The sequence below is a fragment of the Chiloscyllium punctatum genome, chromosome 20, assembly GCF_047496795.1.
Source record: "Chiloscyllium punctatum isolate Juve2018m chromosome 20, sChiPun1.3, whole genome shotgun sequence".
NCBI classification, from domain to species: Eukaryota; Metazoa; Chordata; class Chondrichthyes; order Orectolobiformes; family Hemiscylliidae; genus Chiloscyllium; species Chiloscyllium punctatum.
Window position 1 is genome coordinate 71,022,251 of NC_092758.1, and position 23,821 is coordinate 71,046,071.

Consider the following 23,821-nt stretch of genomic DNA (forward strand, 5'->3'; position numbering starts at 1 on the left):
CACCTCCCTCCAATGGATCCTTCCATATCCGTCGCAAATTCACCTGCACCTCCACACACATCATTTACTGCATCCACTGTACCCGATGTGGTCTCCTCTACACTGGGGAGACAGGCCGCCTACTTGCGGAATGTTTCAGGGAACACCTCTGGGACACCCGCACCAACCGCCCTGTGGCTGAACACTTTAACTCGCTCTCCCACTCCGCCAAGGACATGCAGGTCCTTGGCCTCCTCCATTGCCAGACCCTGACCACACAACGCCTGGAGGAAGAGCGCCTCACCTTCCTCCAACCACACGGGATGAATGTAGATTTCTCCAGCTTCCTCATTTCTCCTCCCCCCACCTTATCTCAGTCCCAACCCCCAGATTCAGCACCACCCTCTTGACCTGCAATATTCTTCCCGACCTCTCCGCCCCCACCCCCTCTCCGGCCTATCACCCTCACCCTTACCTCCTTCCACCTATCATATTCCCAGTGCCCCTCCCCCAAATTTCCTCCCCCATACCCTTTATCTCAGCTCGCTTGGCACACCAGCGTCATTCCTGAAGACGGGCTTATGCCCTAAACGTCGATTCTCCTGCACCTTGGATGCTGCCTGGCCTGCTGTGTTTTTCCAGCACCACATTTTTCAACCCTGTATAACTGCAGCAAGCCATCTTTACTCCTATACTCAAATGCTCTCATTATGAAGGTCAGCACGCCATTAGCTTTCCTCATCGTCTGCTGCACCTGCATCGCAACCTTCAGCGACTGTTCCACCATGACACTCAGGTCTTGTTCCATCTCACCTTTTCCTAAAGTGCCACCATTCAGATAATAATCTGCCTTCCTGATTCTGTGACCAAATTGGATATTTATCCACATTAAATTGTATTTGCCAAGGATTTGCCCACTCAGCCAACCTGTCCAAATCAACCTGCAGCCTCTTAGCATCCTCCTCACAGAACACACTGCCACCCAGTTTAGTGTCAAGCGCAACTTTGGAGGTATTGCATTCAATTCCTTTGCCCAAAGTATTAATGTATACTACGAACAGCTGAGGTCCATCACTGAACCCTGGGCGGCCCCACTTACCACTGCCTGCCACTCTGAAAAGTGCTCATTTAATCCAATTCCCTGCATCCTGTCTGCCAAACGGTTCTCTATCCATGCAAGTACAATATCTCCAATACCATGAGCACAGCAAGTCGGGCAGCATCCGATGAGCAGGAAAGTCGATGTTTTGGGCATAAACCTTTAATCAGGAATGTAGGGTGGGTGGTGGGTTGAGAGATAAATAGGGTAGTGGGGGTGGGGGGAAGCTAGCTGAGAAGATGATAGGTGGATGAGGTGGGGGTAATGATGATAGGTCAGAGAGGAGGGAGGGGAAGATAAGTAGGAAGAAAGATGGACAGGTAGGACCTTTAAAAACGGCAGTACCGGGTTGGAGGGTTGGATCCAGGATGAGGTGGGTGAAAGGGAAATGAGGAAACTGTTAAAGTTGATGTTAATACTGTGTGGTTGAAGGGTCCCAAATTGGAAGATGAGGCGTTCTTCCTCCAGTTGGCAGGTGGCTTTGGTTTGGCGGTAGAGGCCTAGGACTTACATGTCCTTGACAGAATGGGAAGGGTAGTTAAAGTGGTCAGCCACAGAGCGGTGGGGTCGTTTGGTGTGTGCATCCCAGATGCTCTCTGAAATACTTTGCAAGTTGGTGCTTGGTCTCCCCAACATAGAGGAGACCACATCGAGAGCAACAGACACAGTAGATGAAGTGGGTGGATGTTCTGGAAAATCTCCACCAGATTTGAAATGATCCTTTAGGGCCTAGGAGGGAGGTAAGGGGGGAGACGTAGGAGCAATGGAAGGTGCCAGGAGGAGAGGGTGTGGTGGTGGGTTGCATGGACCTAACGAGGGAGTCGCAGAGGGAATGGTTTCTATGGAATGCTGACAGGGATGGGGAGGGAAATATATCTCTGGTGGTGGGGTCTGACTGTAGGTGGAGGAAATGGCAGTGGATAATACACTGTATCTGGAGATTGATGGGGTGGAAGTTGAGGACCGGTGGGGGGAGGTTCTATCCTTGCTGCAGTTGGTGTAATGGAGTTCCAGGGCGGAGGTGCAGGAAGTGGAGGTGATGTCCTGGAGGGCATTGTTGACCATGTTGGAGGGGAAATTGTGCTCCTTGAACTAGGAGGCCATCTGGGATGTCCTGGAGTGGAATTGCTCCTCCTGGGAGCAGATAAGGCAGAGGTGAGAATTGGGAGGGATCACGCTTTTCAGGAGATGGGGTGGGAGGAAGGTAGCTGTGGGAGTTGGTGGGTTTGAAATAGATGTTTGTATTGAATCAGTTGCTGGAGAGGGAGAGATCCAGGAAGTGGAGGGAGGTGTCCAAGATGGTCCAGATGAACCTGAGGTCAGGGTGGAAGATGTTAGTCAAGTCAACAAACCGCTCAACCTCCTTGTGGGTGGTGCCAATATAGTCATCGATGTAGTAGAGGAAAAGGTGGGTGATGATGCCAATGTAACTATGAAAGATGGATTGTTCCACGTATCCTATGAAGAGGCAGGCATAGCTGGGGCCCATGTGGGTGTCTATGGCTACTCTTTGGTCTGAAGGAAGTGGGAAGATTTGAAGGAGAAATTGAGGGTGAGGACCAGTACCACCAATCAAATGAGTATGTCAGTAGAATGGTACTGGTCGGGTTGGGGGGAGAGGAAGAAACAGAGGGCTTGTTGACCTTTTCCCATGGGGATTCGACATGTGCATGGACTGGATATCTATGGTGAAGATGAGGTGTAGGGGCCAGGGAATTGAAAGTCATGGAGGAGGTGGATAGTGTCCTGAATGTATGTGGGGAGTTTCTGGACCAAGGGGACAGGATGGGGTTGAGATATGAGGAGATATGTTCATTGGGGCAGGAGTAGGCAGAGACGATAGGTTGGCTGGGGCAGTCAGGTTTGTGGATTTCAGGTAAGAGGTAGAACCAGGTGGTGCAGGGTTGGGGAACTGAGGTTGGAGGCTGTGGATTGGTGATCCCCTGAGGTTGTGGATAGTCTGGGAGATGATGGTTTAGTGATGGGAGGTGGGGTCGTGGTCGAGGGCACGGTAAGAGGTGTCCATGAGTTGATGTCTGGCTTCAGCAATTTAAAAGTCGGTGCGCCAAACTACCATTGTGCCCCCCTCCCCCTCCCACTCCATCCCCTGGTTTGTTGGTGAGGTTGGGGTTAGAGGGGAGGAAAGAGAAAGAAAGAAAAGGAGAACTGGAGACAAGAAAGCTTGAATTGGAAAGAGAAGAGAAGAAGTAAGAAAGGACAATAGAATTCCCGAGAGGAAAATCAAACAATTGGACTTGGTTAGAGAAGCTCAGAGAATTATTCTGATTCCAATGAGAAATTTGATTTCACTAAGAATCTGTACTTAAGTCCCCAATTTTACAGGGAATAGAATTTGAAAAGCTATCAGGAAAGTTAAAATGGCCAAAAGGTGTGACAATACGCAGAAATATGAATGTGAGCACCAGTATGTCAGGGACAACAGTCTGCAGGCAATCAAACTAGCAATATTCAATACTGAGAAGCTTGGTTCTGAATTTAAAGAACAGAAATATTTAATCAGTCAAATGTAGAACTTCAAGTGAAAAGGAAGTTCTATGAGATCAGCGGTTTTCATAAATCAGGTTTGAAAGAAAAATGTTTGAAAGGATGAAGGAAATGATGAGTATGGAAGAATTCCAAACCAGTCTCCCACAACTTATTTAGATGAGTGTCAAGCATCAAAGATCAGAGAAGAAAACAGTTCAGGCTGATCCCAAAGATATTTCCAACAGACATTTACATACAGGAGATAATGACATGGAAATCAAGAAGGAAATTGATGGAATAGAAAATGTGAGTGTGGAATAACTATTATTTTTAGGAAAGAACCATAAGGATGTCAAAATTAGAAATAATCATTGAGTCAAAGAGATCTACTGCACTTTGGCCCATCGCATCTGATGGTTATAACCTAAAGAAAATAGAATGTTTTCATTGTAATTAGACTGGACATACTGTAACTAATTACTGGAAAACCTATTGAAATAATAAAAGCACCTTTGCAAAGGGTGTATCAGGGAAAAAAAGGGTATTAAAATTGTAGTAGTGGTTTAGGTGTACCATGTTTCCTCAGAATCTACTGTGAAGGGAAAGATGACTCAGGACATTCAAGAAAATATTTCACTGGCTATTGGTAAACAAGTCAGACCAATGAAGGTTCTGAATATTTTATTGCAAAGGGAGAGATGTTCCTTATTTTTCTTATCAAAGAGATAGATGAAATAACTGTACAGAGGTCAGTATCCCATCATCAAGTCACCTGTCATTTACTAGTGCCCAGTAGACTGGCTATAGCCTGCCAGCTCAGAGTCAGTCCTCAATTGAGGAAATTCTAATCTGGTTTTATATATTTTTTAAAACTGACTGCGTAGATCAGCCAGTTTAGAAATTAGTCCTCAAAAAGGGGTGCCAATCACAAACTGACTACGTAGATCAGTCAGTTCAGAAATCAGTCCTCAAAGAGGAGTCCAAATCACAAATGGGATGTGTAGATCAGTCAGTTCAGGAATCAGTCCTCAAAAAGGAATACCCATCACAAACGGGATGTGTAGATCAGTCAGTTCAGGAATCAGGTCCCCAAGAAACAAAAACTCACAGTAACACACTGGCTGTGGCCAGTCAGCTCAGAGTCAATCTCTTGGATTCAGGAGATTCTGATTTCCTGATTTTTTCTTTTTTTCTTCTTTTGGCCAGCCATCTTGAAGTCAGTCCTCAACTGAAGAGATTCTAAACTCCTGGGTATTTTGTTTTATATTTTATGAAACTGTACAAACAGTTGACAATAAACAAAATACAGTTCACAAAAAAAGCACTACTTACAAGGGAAGGGGCAGCCAGTCTCCTCGTTATAATCTTCTCTGTATTGCTCCAATTTTAGTATGTGCTGCTGAAGCAAGCACATATTGAATTCCAATTTCACCATCTGTTATGGTGGGATTTGAACCAGACCCCTAGAGCATGACTTAGGTCTCTGGATGAATAAATCTAGTGATAATATCACTAGGCTATCACATTTGAACCTCCTCCTGATTCTATTGATTAGCTAAGGCTTTCTTGATTGGCCCAGGTTAACAACCCCAGTCAAGAACCTCATCGTCAATGAGGTCGACCTGGTTCCAATTACTACATATTCTAATGAAGATATTGAATGATACTGGAGCAAAAAGGTCACGGATGCTGGCTGATGATACAAGTTGTCTTCCAGAGGTCTTAGTAAAGGAAAGCTATTAATTGGAGGTTTGCAATTGGAGGTTACAAATCAGTCCCATTATACAGAATGGAAAATTTGTAACTGGAGTGGTGAAATAAATCCCTAAGGAGTTGATTTAATTTTGGGAAATAACCTGGTTGGTTCAAAAATATTGGGCTCAAGGGAGGTGTCGGAACAGCCAGTGGAAGTGAAAGGAAACCGAGATGGAACATAGAACAATACAGCACAGAATAGGCCCTCAATGTTGCGCCGACCCATGAACTATCCTAAGCTCGTCCCCCTACACTATCCCAAAATCATCCACGTGCTCATCCAAGGATTGTTTAAATCTCCCTAATGTTGCTGAGTTAACTACATTGGCAGATAGGGCATTCCACACCCTTACCACTTTCTGAGTAAAGAACCTGCCTCTAACATTTGTCTTAAATCTATCACCTCAATTTATGGTTGTGTCCCCTCGTACAAGCTGACGTCATCATCCTAGGAAAAAGATCTACCACTGTCTACCCTATCTAATTCTCTGATCATCTTGTACGTCTCTATCAAATCCCCTCTTAGCCTTCTTCCTTCCAATGAAAACAGAGCCAAGTCTCTCAGCCTTTCCTCATAAGACCTTCCCTCCAGACCAGGCAACATCCTGGTAAATCTCCTCTGCACTTTTTCCAATGCTTCCACATCCTTCCCGAAATATGGCGACCAGAACTGTACACAATATTCCAAGTATGGCCATACTAGCCTTTTGTATCGTTGCAGCATGATATTGCAGCTCCGGAACTCAATCACTCTACCAATGAAACCTAACACACCGTATGCCTTCTTAACAGCACTATCAACCTGGATGGCAACTTTCAGGGATCTATGTTTATGGCATCCAAGATCCCTCTGCATATCCACACTACCAAGAATCTTTCCATTGACCCAGTACTCTGCCTTCCTGTTATTCTTCCCAAAGTGCATCACCTCACATTTAGCTACTTTGAACTCCATTTACCACCTCTCAGCCCAATCCTGCAGTTTATCCAAGTCCCCCTGCTACCTGTAACATTCTTCCAAACTGTCCACTACTCCACCGACTTTAGTGTCAACTGCAAATTTACTAATCCATCCACCTATGCCTGCATCTCAATCATTTATAAAAATGATAAACAGTAGTGGTCCCAAAACAGATCCTTGTGCCACACCACTTTTAACCAGACTCCAGGCTGAATATTTTTCATCAACCATCACTCGCTGCTTTCTTTCAGAAAGCCAGTTTCTAATCCAAACTACTAAATCACCCTCAATCCCATGCCTCTGCATTTTCTCCAACAGCCTATCACATGGAACCTTATCAAAAGCTTTACTGAAGTCCATGTATACTATGTAAATTGCCCTACCTTCATCTACATGCTTGGTCACCTTCTCAAAAAACTCAATGAGGTTTGGAGACACAACCTGCTCTTGACAAAACCATGTTGACTATCCGAAATCAAGATGCTCCAGAAAGAACATCCTGGACTATTTCCTTACTGTGTTGTGACTAGATCTCAGGCCCAAACAATTGGACAGGAAGAAGAGTACATGAAAAGGGGAGATGGCATGGACATTCAATTATTTGACACTGTTTAACTGAAGTTAAAAGGATTGAGGTGAACAGCGAGAAGCTGACATGTTTAGCCTACCATTTTTAAAAAGATAGAAATACAGCAAATGGATCCTAAATTGGATGAGTTATATTTAACAGTGAACTCAGAAATTGATCCAGAAGACCTAGATAATATTAATAATTGATCGAAATAATATTACGAGTGAGGACTGGGCAGTGGTCCATCAAGTGGTATTACCATCTGAGCATCACAATGAGGGGTTACAACTGGTTCACCACATTCCAATGACAGGTCCTGTATGTATTAGAAAAACATGGGTTAACACGGAAACATTTTTAATGGCCAGGATCTCATAAAGATAAGATCAGACATGTCTTAGATGCCCTTATGGATTAAATAAAACTAAAGTTCAGAGACAGCATTCTGTATGTGGCACATTTCAGAGAAAATCTAAGGGAAGCATGAGTTGGCCAAAAAAAGGAACATTTGGAAAGTGTTGAAAAAACAACAAACCTATGAAAACTGAAGCAGGTAAAAAGGCCAACATTTGAAGTTTGTTACTGGAGACAAGGGAGAACCTGTCTTTGGGGAACCTAAGCGAGATTCACTGAACTTTATCAAATCAAAAAGAAACTTAGTGATGTGAATTAGGAGGGCTGTAAGGGGCTATGAGTTGTCTCTGGCAAGTAGAAGGATCCCGTGGCATTTTGTACATATATTAGGTGCAAGGTGGTAGCTAGGGAAAAGCATAGGCCCACTCACAGATAAATGAGAGAATTTATGCATGGAGCCAGAGGAGGTGGATGAGTTCCCTATTGAGTACTTTGCATCAGATTTCAACAAGAAGAAGGAAATGGATGATGGTAAGATTACGGAGGGTTATGTTGATACTCTGGGGAATGCCGATATTGAGAAAGAGATGTTGGGTGGCTTTAGCTACAGGTGAGGTCCAATTGAAGATGAGAATAGCCAATGTTGTTCCTTTGTGTAAGAAAGGGATCAGTGATAATCCAGAAAATTATAGGCCTGATTAGCCTTACATCAGTGATAGAGAAATTATTCGAGAAGACTTTTAGGAACAGGATTTACTCGCATTTGGAGAAGAATGGACTTAATAGAAATGGTCAACATGACTGTTGCAGGTGAAAGTGAGGACTGCAGATGCTGGAGATCAGAGTCAAAAAGTGTGATTCTGGAGAAGCACAGCCGGTCAGGAAGCATCCAAGGAGCAGGAGAATCGACGATTCAGGTATAAGCCCTTCATCAGGGAGGGATTTTGCAGGGCAGGTCTTGCATCATAACCTTTACTGAGTTCTTTGAGGAAGTGACAAAAATCATTGATGAGGATTGAGCAATGGATCTTGTCTCCATGGACTTTACCAAAGCATTTGACAAGGCCTTTCACAGTCAGCTGATGCAAAAGGTTACATCACATGGGATCCATGGTGGGCTGGTAAATTGGATACAGAAATGGTCATAGAAAGCACAGAGTAGTGATAGAACGGGGTGTTTCTGACTGGAGATCTGTGACTAGTGACGTTCCACAGGAATCAATGCTAGAACTCCTGCTTGTAATATATGCAATAGATTTGGAGGAGAACATAGGTGGCATGATAAGTAAGTTTGGAGACAGCACACAGATTGGGGGAGCTGCAGATAATGAGAAGGATTGCCAAAAGTTACAGCAGGATATACGCAGAAAAATGACAGATGGATTTTAATCTGGACAAATAAGAGGTGACGCATTTTGGAAGGTTATAAACAGGAAAAAAGAAACAGTGAATGGCAGAACCCTCAGAAGCATTAACATTCAGAGGGAACTAGGCATGTAGAAACCACAGCTCTCTGAAAGTAGCAACATCAGTGAATAAGGTGGTTAAATAGGCATGCTTGGAGATAGTGAGGACGACAGATGCTAGAGAGTGAGAGTCAATGAAGTGTGGTGTTGGAAAAGCACAGCAGGTCAGGCAGCATCTGAGGAGCAAGTGGGTTGATGTTGCGGGCAGGACTCTTCATCATGACTGGGGAGGGGGGAAAGGGGCTGAGAAATAAATGGGGGGGGCTGGGGCTAGGGGAATGTTAGGTGGGATGGCAATGGGTGGTTGCAGATAGGAGGTTATGGTGATTGGTCGATCGGAAAGGTGTAGCGGACAGGAGGGAAGGAAGCTGGACAGGTAGGGTCAGATCAAGAAGGTGGTGCAGAGTCAGAGGGTTGTATCTGGACTGGGGTTGGGGGATTTGGAAACTGGTGAATTCAATATTGAGGCTGTGTGGTTGTAGGCTCCTTGAGTATAAAAGTAGGAAAGTTATGTTACAGCTGTTTGCGACTTCAGTTAGGCCACATTTGGGGTATTGTGTACAGTTCTGGTCGCCTTGTTATAGGAAGGATGTGGAGGCTTTGGAAAGGATGCAAAAGAGCTTTATCAAGATGTTGCCTGGAATGGGGTGTATTAGCTATAAGGACAGCTTGGACAAACTTGGATTGTTTTTGCTAGAGCATCAGAGGCTAAAGAGTGACTGATAGACATATATACAATTATAAGAGGCATGGAGAGGATGGGTAGTTGGAGTCTTCTTTCCCATTGTGAAAATGTCAAGTACTGGGAGACATAGGTTTAAGGTGAGAGGGAGAAAGTTTAAAGGAGATGTGCGAGGCAAGTTTTTTACATACGAGAGTGGTAGGTGCCTGGGACATACTGGCAGGGGAGATGGTAGAACCTGATATGGTAGCAATGTTTAGGAGGCATTTAGACAAACACATGAACACTTCGGGAATAAAGGGATATGAACAATGTGCAGGCTCTTGGTATTCATTTAAAATGGCATCAAGGTCAGCACAGACATGTGGGCTGAAGGCATGCTGTTGTGCTGTTCTGTGCTATGTTCTATGTAGTTAGGTAATGAGTACTCCAGACAGGAGGAAAGATTAACGAGAGTGTATTGTGTTTTATATTAAAGCCATACTGTGGGCATTAGCTCTGTCAGAACACAAACATATTTACAGACGTGAAAGAATTGGGGAATGGAAAGAGTGAGAATGATTAAAGAATGGATCAAAATTGGAAATTCAAATGTCGAAACTCCAGGGAGAGTTCCTTGTGTCACTCAGGAGAATTTAAATTTGTTTCGTAGGAAAATGGTCAACAGGTACAATGACTGAAGAAGAGTTAGAGATTAGAGCCAGTAAGGCTAAGAGGACGAATAGAAAGGGAGACGACACCGTGACTGGGAATCTGAAGTGTATTTGTTTCAAGTGAGGAATATGACAGGGAAGACAGCTTGGATTAATAGAAATTACTTTGATTGTGGTTGTGGGTGTGTTCACCGAGCTGGGAAGTTGATTTACAGATGTTTCTTCCCCCTGTCTAGGTGATATCTCTTGTGCTCCTGTGAAACACTGCTGTACTGTGTCTTCTGGAATTTATTTGGTTCCATTCCTGCTGCTTCTGGTCGGCAGTTCCGGAAGTGTTTTTTGTACTGGCTGGTATATTGGGTCCAGGTCAATGTGCTTGTTGATGGACAACAGCCTGCTGGACACACTTTCCTCATTCCTGAAGAAGGGCTTATGCCCGAAACGTCGATTCTCCTGTTCCTTTGATGCTGCCTGACCTGCTGCGCTTTTCCAGCAACACATTTTCAACTCGGACAACAGCAATCACCCAAACACATACAAGAGAAGCTGCATTAGGACTCTGTTCAAAAGGGCTACAACACACTACAGCACTCCCAACCTACGAAGGGAACAAGAACACCTCTACAGAGTATTCACTAAGGACAGATATCCCTGCAATTTCATCCACAGATGCTTAACAGACAAACAACGCGACGAGGACATGCCACAACCTAACTCACTAGCAATGTTACCTTACATAAAACATGTCTCGGATCTGACAGCCAGACGTCTCTGAACACTGGGATTCGTGACAGCTCATAAACCGACAGCTAGACTCATTCAACACCTTACCATGACAAAAGACCCTGCACCCATCATGTGCAAGAGTAACGTAATTTACACGATTCAATGCAAAGACTGCACTAAACACTGTGTAGGACAAAGAGGCAGACACAGTGTGGCACGGTGACCCAGTGGTTAGCACTGCTGCCTCTCAGTGCCAGGTACCCAGGTTCGATTCCAACCTCAGGCGACTGCCTGTGTGAAGTTTGCATATTCTCCCCGAGTCTGCGTGGGTTTCCTCCAGGTGAAGTGTTTCCTCCCACAGTCCAAAGATATGCAGGTTAGGTGAATTGGCCATGCCTAAGTTGTCCCATAGTGTTGGTTAGGTTGTGTAGGTTAGGTGCATTAGTCAGAGTAAATGTAGGGTAGGGTTGGGGAATGGATCTGTGTGCATTACTCTTCGGAGGGCCAGTATGGGCTTGTTGGGCCGAAGGGTCGGGGGTTCCCACACTGTCGGGATTCTATGAACTAACAATCTGCATCCATGAATACCAACTAACCATTAAATGCCATGACCAGCTGTCCCAAGTAGCCATAGACACAGATGAAAAGGACCACAAATTCGACTTGGACAACACAATGATCATTGGACAAGCTAAACAGAGGACAGCCAGAGAATTGCGAGAAGCAGGGCACTCACCCACAGACTTCATCAACAAGGACGTTGCCCTACACCCCATATACCGGCCACTGCAACAAACAACCAGAAGCAGCAGAAACAGAACCAAATAAATTCTAGAATGCACAGTACAGCAGCACTTCACAGGAGGCTCCAAAGCACTGAAGATGCCATCCAGACAGAGGACAAAACGTCTGCAAATCAACTTCCCATCTCGGAGAACATACCCACAACTACAGCAACCAGCGTTTGAGCTAGAAATCTTGAGGGAACTTTGACATTGCAGCTATTGCAGAGACTTGCTTCAGAACGGGACAAGAGTGGCGGCTTTACATTCTGGGATTTAGATTTTTCAGGCAAGGTAGAGAAGAACGTAAAAGAGGTGAGGTGTTACATTTTTTAATAAGGGAGATTATCCCAGCTGTATTGAGAGAGGACACCTCAGAGGCCTCATCCAGTGGGTTTGTACGAGTAGAGCACAGGAATTGGAAGGGTACAATCACTTTGATGGGATTGTACAATGGGCCTTCCAACAGCAAATGGGTTATAGAGGAACAGAGATGTAGAGAGATTATAGAAAAATGTAAAAAAACAACAGGGTTGTTTTGGTGGATGATTTTAACTTCCCCAATATTGACTGGGACTCCTTTAGTACCAGGGGTTGAATGGGGGGAATTTGGTAGGTGCGCCCAGGATGATTTCTTGAAGCATAGTCCAGCTGGGGAACCCAGATCCTAAGGTGAAAGTATTAAAGTAGGCGGAAGGCTTAAAATGACAATATTGGGCAGGACCTGGGGGATGTAGGTTGGGGGTGGTTGTTTGGGTGGGATGTGGGATTTTTTTAAAAGCCAATTGATTAGAGTTCAGGAACAGCTTCTTCCTGCGAAAATGATAGATAAGGATGGTAAGTTTTAAGAATCTTGAATGACAAAAGAAATTGTGTGCTTAGTCAAAAAGAAAACGTCCTGATGAAGGGCTTTTGCCCGAAACGTTGATTTTCCTGCTCCTCGGATGCTGCCTGACCTGCTGTGCTTTTCCAGCACCATTCCAATCTAGAAAAAGAAAAAGGAATCATATATAATGTTGAGGAAACTGAATACAGACAGACCCCTTGAAGGAGATAATGATTGCAGGAAGGAACTTAAACAATGAGTAAAGAGGGTGAAAAGGCGAACAGAATTATGGAAAATCCCAGGGCATTTTATACATAAATAAGGAGCAGAGGTATAATGAGATAAAAGGTAAGTCTACTCAAGAACAAAGGAGGGAATTTTTGTGAAGAGCCAGAGAAAGTGAGTGAGATACTTTGTATCAGTATTCGTAAAGGAGAGAGATAATTATAAAGAATTAAAAACTGTGTGGTGCTGGAGACAAACCAAATGACTGGAATAACATGGTAAGTATTATGTCATTACAGTCTTTTGGTTTGTTTCCATTACCACCTTATTTTTAATTTTTTGTAATTATCTTTCTGTCTCATTTAATTGGATTATAAGTCATCCCCTTCGAGAGTTATTCAGCTATTGGCCCTTTACTCACACCGTCTGAAACTCTTGATCGCCTGCAGAGACTTATTATTTGGCCTGTCCCTGCTGACACTCCAGCCACACCATTGGTATGATCTTTTGATCTCTCTGCCTATAAATTCTGTGTGTGTGTGTGCTTCTCTTTCACTTCACCTCATGAAGGGGCAGCACTCCGAAAGTTCATGACTTCACTTCGGGACCAGAGCTGAGCGGGAGTGAACAGAGAGCAGCCTGGGAAGGTAAGAGATTCTGATTCTATGGGGGAAACTGAAAAGTAATGTCGCAGTAGGGCTGTGATTTTATTGGCCACTAAGGGGTCTGCTAACTTCGGATCTGTACTAAATTGAATCTTGTTAATTTATTGGCTGCAACTTACTTATTAGTTACAATTTGCATAAGCAGCGATACAAAAACAGTTAAAAAAATTTTAAAAAACAGATTCAAAACTAATTAAGTAAAATAAGAATGATGATCAGGGGATGTTTTGTTTCTGTATGTGGGAGGTGGTGGACGCCATTGTGGTTCCCACTGACCATGTCTGCAGTAACTGTTGATTGCTGGAAGAACTCCAGCTCAGAGTCGATGAGCTGGAGTCTGAGCTTCAAACATTGCGACACATGAGGGAGCTGGAAAGTTACCTGGACGCTGTGTTTCAGGAGACAGTCACACCCCTTAGACTAACTCGAATTCAGCCAGTGGTCAGGGACAGGCTGATCGTGAGACAGGTAGAGGGATCCAGGAGGGAAAGAAGGGTGCAGGAGCCTCAGCTCCACATGTTGTTCAAGAGCTTTGGTCTTTGTGTGGATGGGAATGGGGACTGCAGGGAGAATGAGCCGACTGACAGCAGCACCGTGGTGCAGGGAACCATTCAAGATGGTGGTGGAGACTGGAGAAGAGAAATGTTGTTGTAATTGCAGGTAGTATAGCTATAGGCATAGACACTGTTCTCTGTGACCAGGATTGAAAGTACCAAATGTTGTGTTTCTGCCTGGTGTTCAGGTTTGGGATAGCTCATCTGGGCTACAGAGGAACTTGGAGTGAGAGGGTAAAGATCCAGTGGTCGTGCTCCCACATATGTAAGGACATAGATAAAACTAGGGCAGAGGTTCTGCTAAGGGAGTATGAACAGCTAGGAGCTAAATTAGAAAGTAAACTCTGGATTACTACCTGAGCCAAGAGCTAATTGGCACAGGGTCAATAAGAATAAGCAGGTAAATGGTTGGCTCAAAGATTGGTTTGGGAGAAATGGGTTTGAACTCATGGGATATTGGCACCAATACTGGGGAAGAAGGGACCTGTTCTGATGGGACAGTTTTCATCTGAACCACACTGGGACCAGAGTCCTAGTGAACAGCATAACTACAGCTATATACAGGGCTTTAACTAAATGGAGTTGGTGGTGGGGTTGGGGGGATGGTGCAATTGGTTCAGTGATGGGGGAAATGAGAGAAATTAGAAAACCCAAATTAAAGGAGGAGGTAAGAGTGCAGAACACAGGAGAGGTTATTAAAATCTCCAGCACAGACACAAATACGACAGAGTGTATGGAAAGGGTTAGCAATCAAACTTTAAGCACACTGAACAAACGAATGATAATGAGAAGAGGGATGAAAGTGTTCTATCTGAATGCACGCAGTATAAGGAATAAGGTAAATGAGCTCTTGGCACAGATCGAAATTGGCAGGTATGATGTGGTGGGCATCACAGAGACATGTTCTGCAAGAGAGCTAAATATTCAAAGATATACATCCTATCGAAAAGATAGGCAAATAGGCAGAGGGGATGGGGTTGCCTTATTAATAAGGAATGAAATTAAATCAATAATAAGAAATGAAGTAGGGTCAGATGGTGTAGAATCTGTGTGGGTAGAATTGAGGAACTGCAAAGATAAAATAAAACATAGTTGGAGTGATGTACAGGCCTCCAAACAGTTGTCAGGAGCTGGGGCGCAACATACACCGGGAGATAGAAAAGATGTATAGGAAAGGCAAAGTTACAGTAACCATGGGGGATTTCAATATGCAGGTGAACTGGGAAAATCAGGTTAGTAGTGGTTTGCAAGAAAAAGAATTTGTGGAATGTCTACGAGATGGTTGTTTGGAGCAGCTTGTGATGGAGCCCACTAGGGAACAGGCAATTCTGGATTTAGTTTTGTGCAATGAGACAGACTTGATAAGGGAGCTTAAGGTGAAGGAATCCTGAGGAGGCAGTGATCATAATATGATTGAATTTACTCTGCAATTTGAGAGGGAGAATATAGAATCAGTAACGGTATGACAGCTGAATAAAGGCAAATACAGAGGCATGAGGGAGTAGCTGGGTAGAATTGACTGGGAGAGGAGCCCAGCAGGAAAGACCATGGAACAGCAATGACAGGAGTTTCTGGGAGTAATTCAGGAGACACAGCAGAGATTCATCTTGAAGTAAAAGAAGCATGGTACAGGGAGGATGAGGCAACCATTGCTGACTAGGGAGGTCAGGGATAGCATAAAAGGAAAAGAGGAAGCATATAATGTGGCAAAGGGCAGTGGGAAACCAGAGGATTGGGAAGCTTACAAAGACCAACAGCAGGCAACAAAAACAGAAATAAGGAGGGAGAGGATTAAATATGAGGGTAAGCTAGGCAGTAGGGCAAAAAAGAGACAAACTTGGACGTTGGAAAATGATGCTGAAGAGATAGTAGTGGAAAACAAAGAAATGGCTAGCAACTGAATAATTACTTTGCATCAGTCTTTATGGTGGAAGAAATGAGTAATATCCCAAAGATTCAAGAGAGTGAGGGAGCAGAGCCGAGTATGTTGGCCATCTCGAATGAGAAGGTGCTGGAAAAATGGAATGGCCTGAAAGTGGAGAAATCACCTGGACCAGATGGAGTACATCCCAGAGTTCTAAGTGAGATAGCTGAAGCGTTAGTGGTGAACTTTTAGGAATCTCTAGAATCAAAAAGAGTCCCAGAGGACTGGAGAATTGCTAACGTGACACCCCTGTTTAAAAAGGGGGTAAGGCAAAAGGTGTAATATTACAGACCCGATTAGCCTAACCTGGAATCCATTGTGAAGGATGAGATTTCTGAATACTTGAAAGGGTCTGGTAAAATAGGGCAAAGTCAACATGATTTCATCAAGGGGAGGTCATGCCTGTGGAATCTGCTAGAATTCTTTTAGGAAGTAACAAGCAGGTTACACCAAGGTGAGCCAATGGATGTTATCTACCAGGATTTCAAGAAGGCCTTTGACAAGGTGCCACATAGGAGGTTGCTGAGTAAGGTGTTAGAGGCAAGGTGCTAGCATGGATAGAAGATTGGCTGTCTGGCAGGAAGCTTAGAGTAGGGATAAAAGTGGTGTTCTGCAAGGCTCAGTGTTGGGACTACAACTTTTCACTTTATACATTAACGATCTAGATGAAGGAACTGAGGGCATTCTGGTTAAGTTTGCAGATGATACAAAGATCGGTAGAGGGACAGGGAGCATTGAGGAGGCAGGGAAGCTGCAAAAGGATTTGGACAGGTGAGGAGAATGGGCAAAGAAGTGGAAGATGGAGTACAACGTAGAAAAGTGTGAGGTCATGTGCTTTGGTAGGAAGGATAGAGGCATGGACTATTTTCTAAATGTGGAGAAAATTAGAAATCTGAAGTGCAAAGGGACTTGGGAATTCTGGTCCAGGATTCTCTTAAGATAAACCTGCAGGTTGAGTCAATAGTCAAGAAGGCAAAGGCATGATGGCATTTATTTTGAGAGGGCTTGAATATAAAAGCAGGAATGTATTTCTGAGGCTCTATAAGACTCTGGTCAGATCAAATTTGGAGTATTACGCACATTTTTGGGCCCCATATCTCAGCAAAGATATACTGGCCCTGGCCCGTGTTCAGAGGAGGTTCACAAGAATGGTCCCAGCAATGAAAAGCCTAACATATGAAGAATGTTTGAGGACTCTGGATCCATGTTTGATGGAGTTTAGAAGGATGGGGGGGATCTAATTGAAACATACAGAATACTGAAAGGCCTGGACAGAGTGGATGTTGAGAAGATGTTTCCATTGGTAGGAGAGACTAGGACCCGAAGGCATAGCCTTAGAGTCAAGGGAAGACCTTTTAGAATGGAGATAAGGAGAAGCTTCTTTGGCCAGAGATTGGTGAATCTATGGAATTCATTGCCACAGAAGGCTGTGGAGGCCAGATCATTGAGTATATTTAATACTGAGATAGATAGGTTCTTCAGAAAATCAAGGATTATGGGGGAGAAAGCAGGAGAATGGGATTGAGAAACTTATCAGCCATGATTGAATGGCAGAGCAGACTTGATGGGCTGAATGGCCTAATTTCAGCTCCTATGCCTTATGGTCTTATGATCCTATTTCAAACAAACCTGTTGGACTATAACCTGTTGTTGTCTGACTTCTGACCTTGTCTGCCCCAGTCCAACACCGGCATCTCCACGTCATAAAGGAGAAGGAGGTGAGTCTCAAGATAGATATTTTCATTTTCTAAGGCATGCAATGTAAAAAGGGAGGAGGTGTTAGGTGTTTTGAAAAACATTAGGTAGTCAAGTCCTTAGTCAAATCCTCTGGACCTGATGGGATCCATACAAGAATTCCGAGGGGGGCAAGGAAAGAAACTGTTGGGGCCTTGTACGAAACCTTTATAAACTCTTTGCAGGAGAGGTCCCAGGAGACTGGAGAATACCCAATATTGTTGCTTTGTTTAAGAAGGGGAACAGGAACAATCCAAGAAATTACAGGCTGGCAAGCCTTACATCAATCGAAGAAAATTCTGAGGAACAGGATTTACTCACATTTGGAAATATGTGGGCTAATTAGAAAAGGCAGAATTTCTTTGTGCATGAGAGGTCATGCTCAGAAATCTGATTGAGTTACCCACAAGTAGATAAGGTGGTCAAGAAGACACTTGCCTACATCAATTAGGGCAATGAGTATAAAAATTGACAAGTCATGTTGCAGTTGTATAGAACTTCAGTTAGGCCACGCCTGGAGTGTTGCGTCACTCCTAGTTGCCACACTACCTAAGTTTTTGAGAGGATATAGACAAGGGTTATTAGGGTGTTGCTTGATTTGGAGGGTATCAGCCATGAGGATAGATTGAACAAACTTGATTTGTTTTCACTTGAACATTGGAAGCAGTGGGGCAAAATTATGAGAAGCATGGATAGAATAGTCTTTTTCCCATTGTTGAAATATCAATTAGAGTCATAGGGTCATAGAGATGTACAGCATTGAAACAGACCCTTCGGTCCAACCCATCCATGCCGACCAGATATCCCAACCCAATCTAGTCCCACCCGCCAGCACGCGACCTATATCCCTCCAAACCCTTCCTATTCACATACCCATCCAAATGCCTCTTAAATGTTGCAATTGTACCAGCCTCTACCACATCCCCTGGCAGCTCATTCCATACATGTACCACCCTCTGCATGAAAACGTTGCCCCGTAGGTCTCTTTTATATCTTTCCCCTCTCACCCTAAACCTATGCCCTCTAGTTCTGGAATCCCGACCCCAGGGAAAAGACTTTGCCTATTTAACCCTATCCATGCCCCTCATAATTTTGTAAACCTATATAAGGTCACCCCTCAGCCTCTGACACTCCAGGGAAGACAGCCCCAGCCTGTTCAGCCTCTCCCTATAGGTTGAATCTTCTAACCCTGGTAACATCCTTGTAAACCTTTTCTGAACCCTTTCAAGTTTCACAACATCTTTCTGATAGGAAGGAGACCAGAATTGCACATAATATTCCAACTGTGGCCTAACCAATGTCCTGTACAGTCGCAATATGACCTGCCAACACCTGTACTCGATACTCTGACCAATAAAGGTAAGCATACCAAATGCTTTCTTCACTATCCTATCTATCTGCGACTCCACTTTCAAGGAGCTATGAACCTGCACTCCAAGGTCTCTTTGTTCAGCAATGCTCCCTAGCCCATTAAGTGTATAAATCCTGCTAAGATTTGCTCTCCCAAAATACAGCACTTCACAATTAAACTCCATCTGCCATTTCTCAGCCCATTGGCCCATCTGGTCAAGATCCTGTTATAATCTGAGGTAACCCTCTTCACTGTCCACTACATCTCCAATTTTGGTGTCATCTGTAAACTTACTAACTGTACCTATTATGCTCGCATCCAAATCATTTATATAAATGACAAAAAGTAGAGGGCCCAGCACCAATCCTTGTGGCACTCCACTGGTCACAGGCCTCCAGTCTGAAAAACAACCCTCCACCACCACCCTCTGTCTTCTACCTTTTGAGCCAGTTCTGTATCCAAATGGTTAGTTCTCCCTGTATTCCGTGAACGTTTATCAATTGTTTTCATAGGACAGAAGAGGAAAAATTTAAAGGAGATGTGAGAGGCAAGTTATTTTTTAACACAAAAGGTGTTAAATGCCTGGAATGTGTTGACAAAAGGATGTGATAGAAGCAGATACAATAGCAATGCCTAAAAGGCATCTTGACAGAGACACGAATAGGCATGGGAATAGAAGGATTGGAACCATGTGGAGGTAAGATGATTTTAGAATAGAAAGGTGTCATGTGGCAGCAGAGGCTTCATGGGCCGAAGGGCCTGTTCCTGTGCTGTACTCTTCTTTGTTCTTCTTTGTTCTTTGTTCACTCAGATTGGATAATACAGAAGTGCTTAAGACTGCAAACTATTCTCCCAAAAACTATCAAAATTACTTCCATAAGTTTTTATGTACTCACTAATCACATTTTGTAAATAGGCCAGGAGATAAATTTCGGTTGCAGATGAAGTTAATTTAGGGATGTGTTTTTCATCAAAGAAATATGCCCTTATAGACTCTTTTTAAATTAGTGGATGGCATTTGAATATTGCTGACTAGGTCAGCATTTATTGCCCATCCCAGATGGACCTGAGTATTTAGCTCAAGTGAGAGAAGAGATTGAATTCACAATGGACAATGATATTATTACCTTGAGTCACAGTAGTTGGAGCTCGCCTACTGTGATCCTGCCAATACTACCAGTTGAGTCATAGCAAGTGTGCATGGAATTAATGCAAAGTCAGCATCCTAATGAGAGTGAATTCATATCTGATTCCACAAGTGGAGAATTATATTGAGAAAATTAGAAAATTGTTTTGTGACAACAATTTGTTTGTGAAAGGAAACTGGCAAGTTCCATTCACTGATTGAGCCAGAGCTGTGTCAACTTTTATAGCACTTGGATGGACTTTATCAATGTAAAATCATTCTATTTGGAATAAAAAAAATTTGTGTTATGTTTGGGTCATGGCAAGATAGCACCTAGTGAAGCAAAAATATGGGTTATCATGGAATTTTTCCAGCCTATTAAAAACATTTTACAAAATGAGTGGACAAGCTATCTGGTAGATAATTGCTGAACTGTTTACTCAGTTAAGAATTCTAAACTAGGGAGAGACAGAAGCAGGTTCAGTTCAGAAGAATAGATCCATATTGGAAGATGCAAAAAATAAAAAAGTAACTGGCAAAAGCCCTGATTTTTTTTCCTCAGACTTCAATGAGAAAAGTCAATGAGTTAGTGTCTAGTCCCTGTGTGCTAGGGAGAGACAAAGTGAGTCAAATCTGGTGAATGTGCAGCAAGTCACAGAAACAAAACACTGGTGACCTCGTTAATCATACAAGCTTTAGAGTGACGAATAAAGGTGACACTTCACTGGAGTTGAATGTCTGTAAAGGGTATTTTGGGAAAGTAGGTTGAATCTTTCTTTTTGTTTAAGATAAGTTTTTCAAAATTATTACTTTTTATATATATATTTTTAGTTTTGACCATTTTTTCTTTCTTGTGTAATAAACATATGCTGTTTTGTTAAAAGTACGTTGGCAGCCTCTTGTGAATGCATTCAATGACTGACTAACATGGTAATCAAACAGACAAAATAATACTTAAGACCTGTAAAGCCAGATTGCACACTGAGACCTGGCTTGTTCAGTATTACCATTAGCTGCAATCATAACAATGAACACAAAGAGACTTAAGTGTTCAGAAACAGAACAGTACAGTATTCACATGTGGACCCAGCAGTTCAGGAAGGATGGACATGCCTGGGAGAGGGGACAGTGCAGATTATCCAAAATGATATCAAGTTAAAAGGGCTACATTGCAAGGAAAGGTTACACATTGTACTTCCTTGTTCGAGATGCTGAAGACTTACCTTGCCATTACTCTCCATGGCTGATGCAGTGTGGACAGTGTCTCCATACAGTCCAAACCGTGGCATCCTGTGACCCACCACCCCTGCTACTACCATCCCAGAGTGGATACCTAGTCAGCGAGACAAAAGGAAGTGAGGTTGGAACTCGGTGGAACTCCAAGCATTCATTCCCAATATTCCCACTTCCGATAATCAGTCCAACTCTCATCAAATATCCTCAATGCCAATTATCATTGACACTCCTAACTATCATTCCCACCAAACATTCCAGCTTCCACCAAACATTCCCACTCCCACCAATCATTACCAACAGTCCCACTCCCATCAATCATGGCCAATCCTACCAATCATTTCCAGCAATCCAACTTCCACCAAACATTTCCATTCCCACCAAACATTCCCATTCCCACCTATTATTCCCAGCATTCCCCACTCTCGCCAAGAATTCCCACTCCCACCAAACATTCTTTGATCCAACAAAGGGTGCTGCTGAGAGGCAACTGAGGAGGATTCTGGGAGGAGATGGCTCAGTCAACACGACCGAGGAGGAGAGCACAGGAGAGCTGCTGTCAATGAACAGTACAAAAGCATCCAACAGAGAGCACTGCTGAGAAGCAATAGAGGAGGAGGAGGAGGATTCTGAGAGGAATCTGCTCGGCAACCAGCGGCTACCCAGGAGTGAATTAAAAGGTGGAAAGCTATAGTGGAGTGACCATTTTGAGAAGAGCTGGTTTGCGGTTAAAGTGCTGCTGGAGGATTAACTATAGGTTTTGGTGAGTACTGGACATTGGTGGGAAGGGCAAGGTAAGGCAGTCGGAGGAGGAGTGAACTACTGCAGCTGCCGAAGGCACAAGGGCAAAGTAGAAGGAAATTGAACTATAATGTCACAGTCAGCAGATAAACACAGAAAATAGGTGCAGGAATAGGCCATTTGGCCCTTCAATATGATCATGGATGATCATGCAATCCAAGTATCCCATTCCTACCCTCCCCGCCATGTCCGGCTCCCTCTTGACTATATATAATGAACTCAACCCAACAGCTTCCTGTGGGAGAGAATTCCACGGGTTCACAACTCTATGAGTGAAGAGATCCTCAGTCCAGAATGGCTTGCCCCCTATGTTGTGACCTCGAGTTCTGGATTTCCCCAACATCAGAAACATTCTTCCCATCTAGCCTATACAATCCCATCAGGATTTTGTATGTTTCAATGAGCTCCCCCCTCATTCTTCTAAATTCCAGTGAGTGCAAGCCCAGTCAACCCAATCTTTCCTCATATGTCAGTCCTGCCATCCTGCAAATCAGTCTGGTGAACCTTCAGTGAAGAAGAGTAGAGTAGAGCAGCTTTTTATTTTTCATTTGTACCGTATACAACTGATACAGTAAAAATGAGACAGCATTCCTCCAGAACTGAGGGAGCTACATGGACAGCACAAACTACACAATCATACACAGCACAAAATGCATAAGAAGTGCGAAACACTTTGGGCGGCACAGTGGCACAGTGGTTAGCACTGCTGCCTCACAGTGCCAGAGACCTGGGTTCAATTCCAGCCTCAGGCAACTGTCTGTATGCACATTCTCCCCGTGTCTGCGTGGGTTTCCTCCAGATGCTCTGGTTTCCTCCCACAGTCCAAAAATGTGCAGGTTAGGTGAATTAGCCATGCTAAATTGCCCGCAGTGTTAGGTGAAGGGGTAAATGTGGGGGAATGGGTCTGGGTGGCTTACTCTTCGGAGAGTTGGTGTGGACTTGTTGGGCCGAAGGGCCCGTTTCCACACTGTAAGTATTCTAAATCTAAACACGTAAGTTACAGTGTAATAGCAAAGTGATAAACAATAGACATTTTTTTAGTCGTTCAAAGAATGACAGATGGAAAAGTGTCCACTCATACTGTGTTAAGGAGCCTGATGGCTATGGGGAGGAAACTGGTGCACAGCCTGGCCATGAAAGACCGAAAGCTCTGGTATCTTCTGCCAGATGGCAGGAGAGAGAAGAATCTGTGTGAGGAGTGTGTGGGGTCTTCCACAATGCCCTGAGCCTTTCAGATGCAGCGTGCAGTGTAAATGTCAGTAATGGAGGGAAAAGAGACACCGAAGATCTTCTCAGCTGTCCTCACTATCCGTTGTAGGGTCTTACACTCCAAGATGGTGCAATTCCCTAACCAGCTCAGGATGCTCTGAATGAACGCTCTGTAGAATGTGGTGAGAATTAGGAGGTGGGAAGTGGGCTTTCCTCAGCCTGCACAGAAAGTAGAGATGCTGCTGAGCTTACTTGGCTACGGAGCTAGTGTTGAGGGTCCAGGTGAGATTCTCCGCCAGGTGTACACCAAGAAATTTGGTGCTCGTCACGATCTCCATGGGGGAGCCATCAATGTCCAATGGAGAGTGGTTGCTCCATGCCCTCCTGAAGTCAACTATCTCGTGCGTCTTGTCCACTTTGTACCAGTCTGCACCTCCTTTCTGTACACTGTTCGTGCTGATGAGACCCACTACAGTTGTATCATTCACAAACTTGATGATGTGATACAACCTATGCATCGCTGCACAGTCGTGTGTCAGCAGGATGAACTGATCACACCCAGCCCTGGGGACTCTCTCAATTGCAAGAATATCCTTCCTCAGACTAGGAGACCAAAATACAATATTCAAGGTGTGGCCTCACCAAAGCCCTATATAAC

At 43.9% G+C, this 23,821-nt stretch overlaps 1 protein-coding gene across 1 annotated transcript in view; it reads right to left on the reverse strand.

Moving 5' to 3' along the window:
- The window catches only part of LOC140492187 (soluble guanylate cyclase 88E-like), a 275,822-nt gene that overhangs the window by 13,644 nt on the left and 238,357 nt on the right, over positions 1–23,821 (reverse strand). Inside the window, exon 14 of the mRNA XM_072591046.1 lies at positions 21,144–21,253. Within this exon, the coding sequence (XP_072447147.1) occupies positions 21,144–21,253 (110 nt within the window). The remainder of the gene's footprint in view (positions 1–21,143; positions 21,254–23,821) is intronic.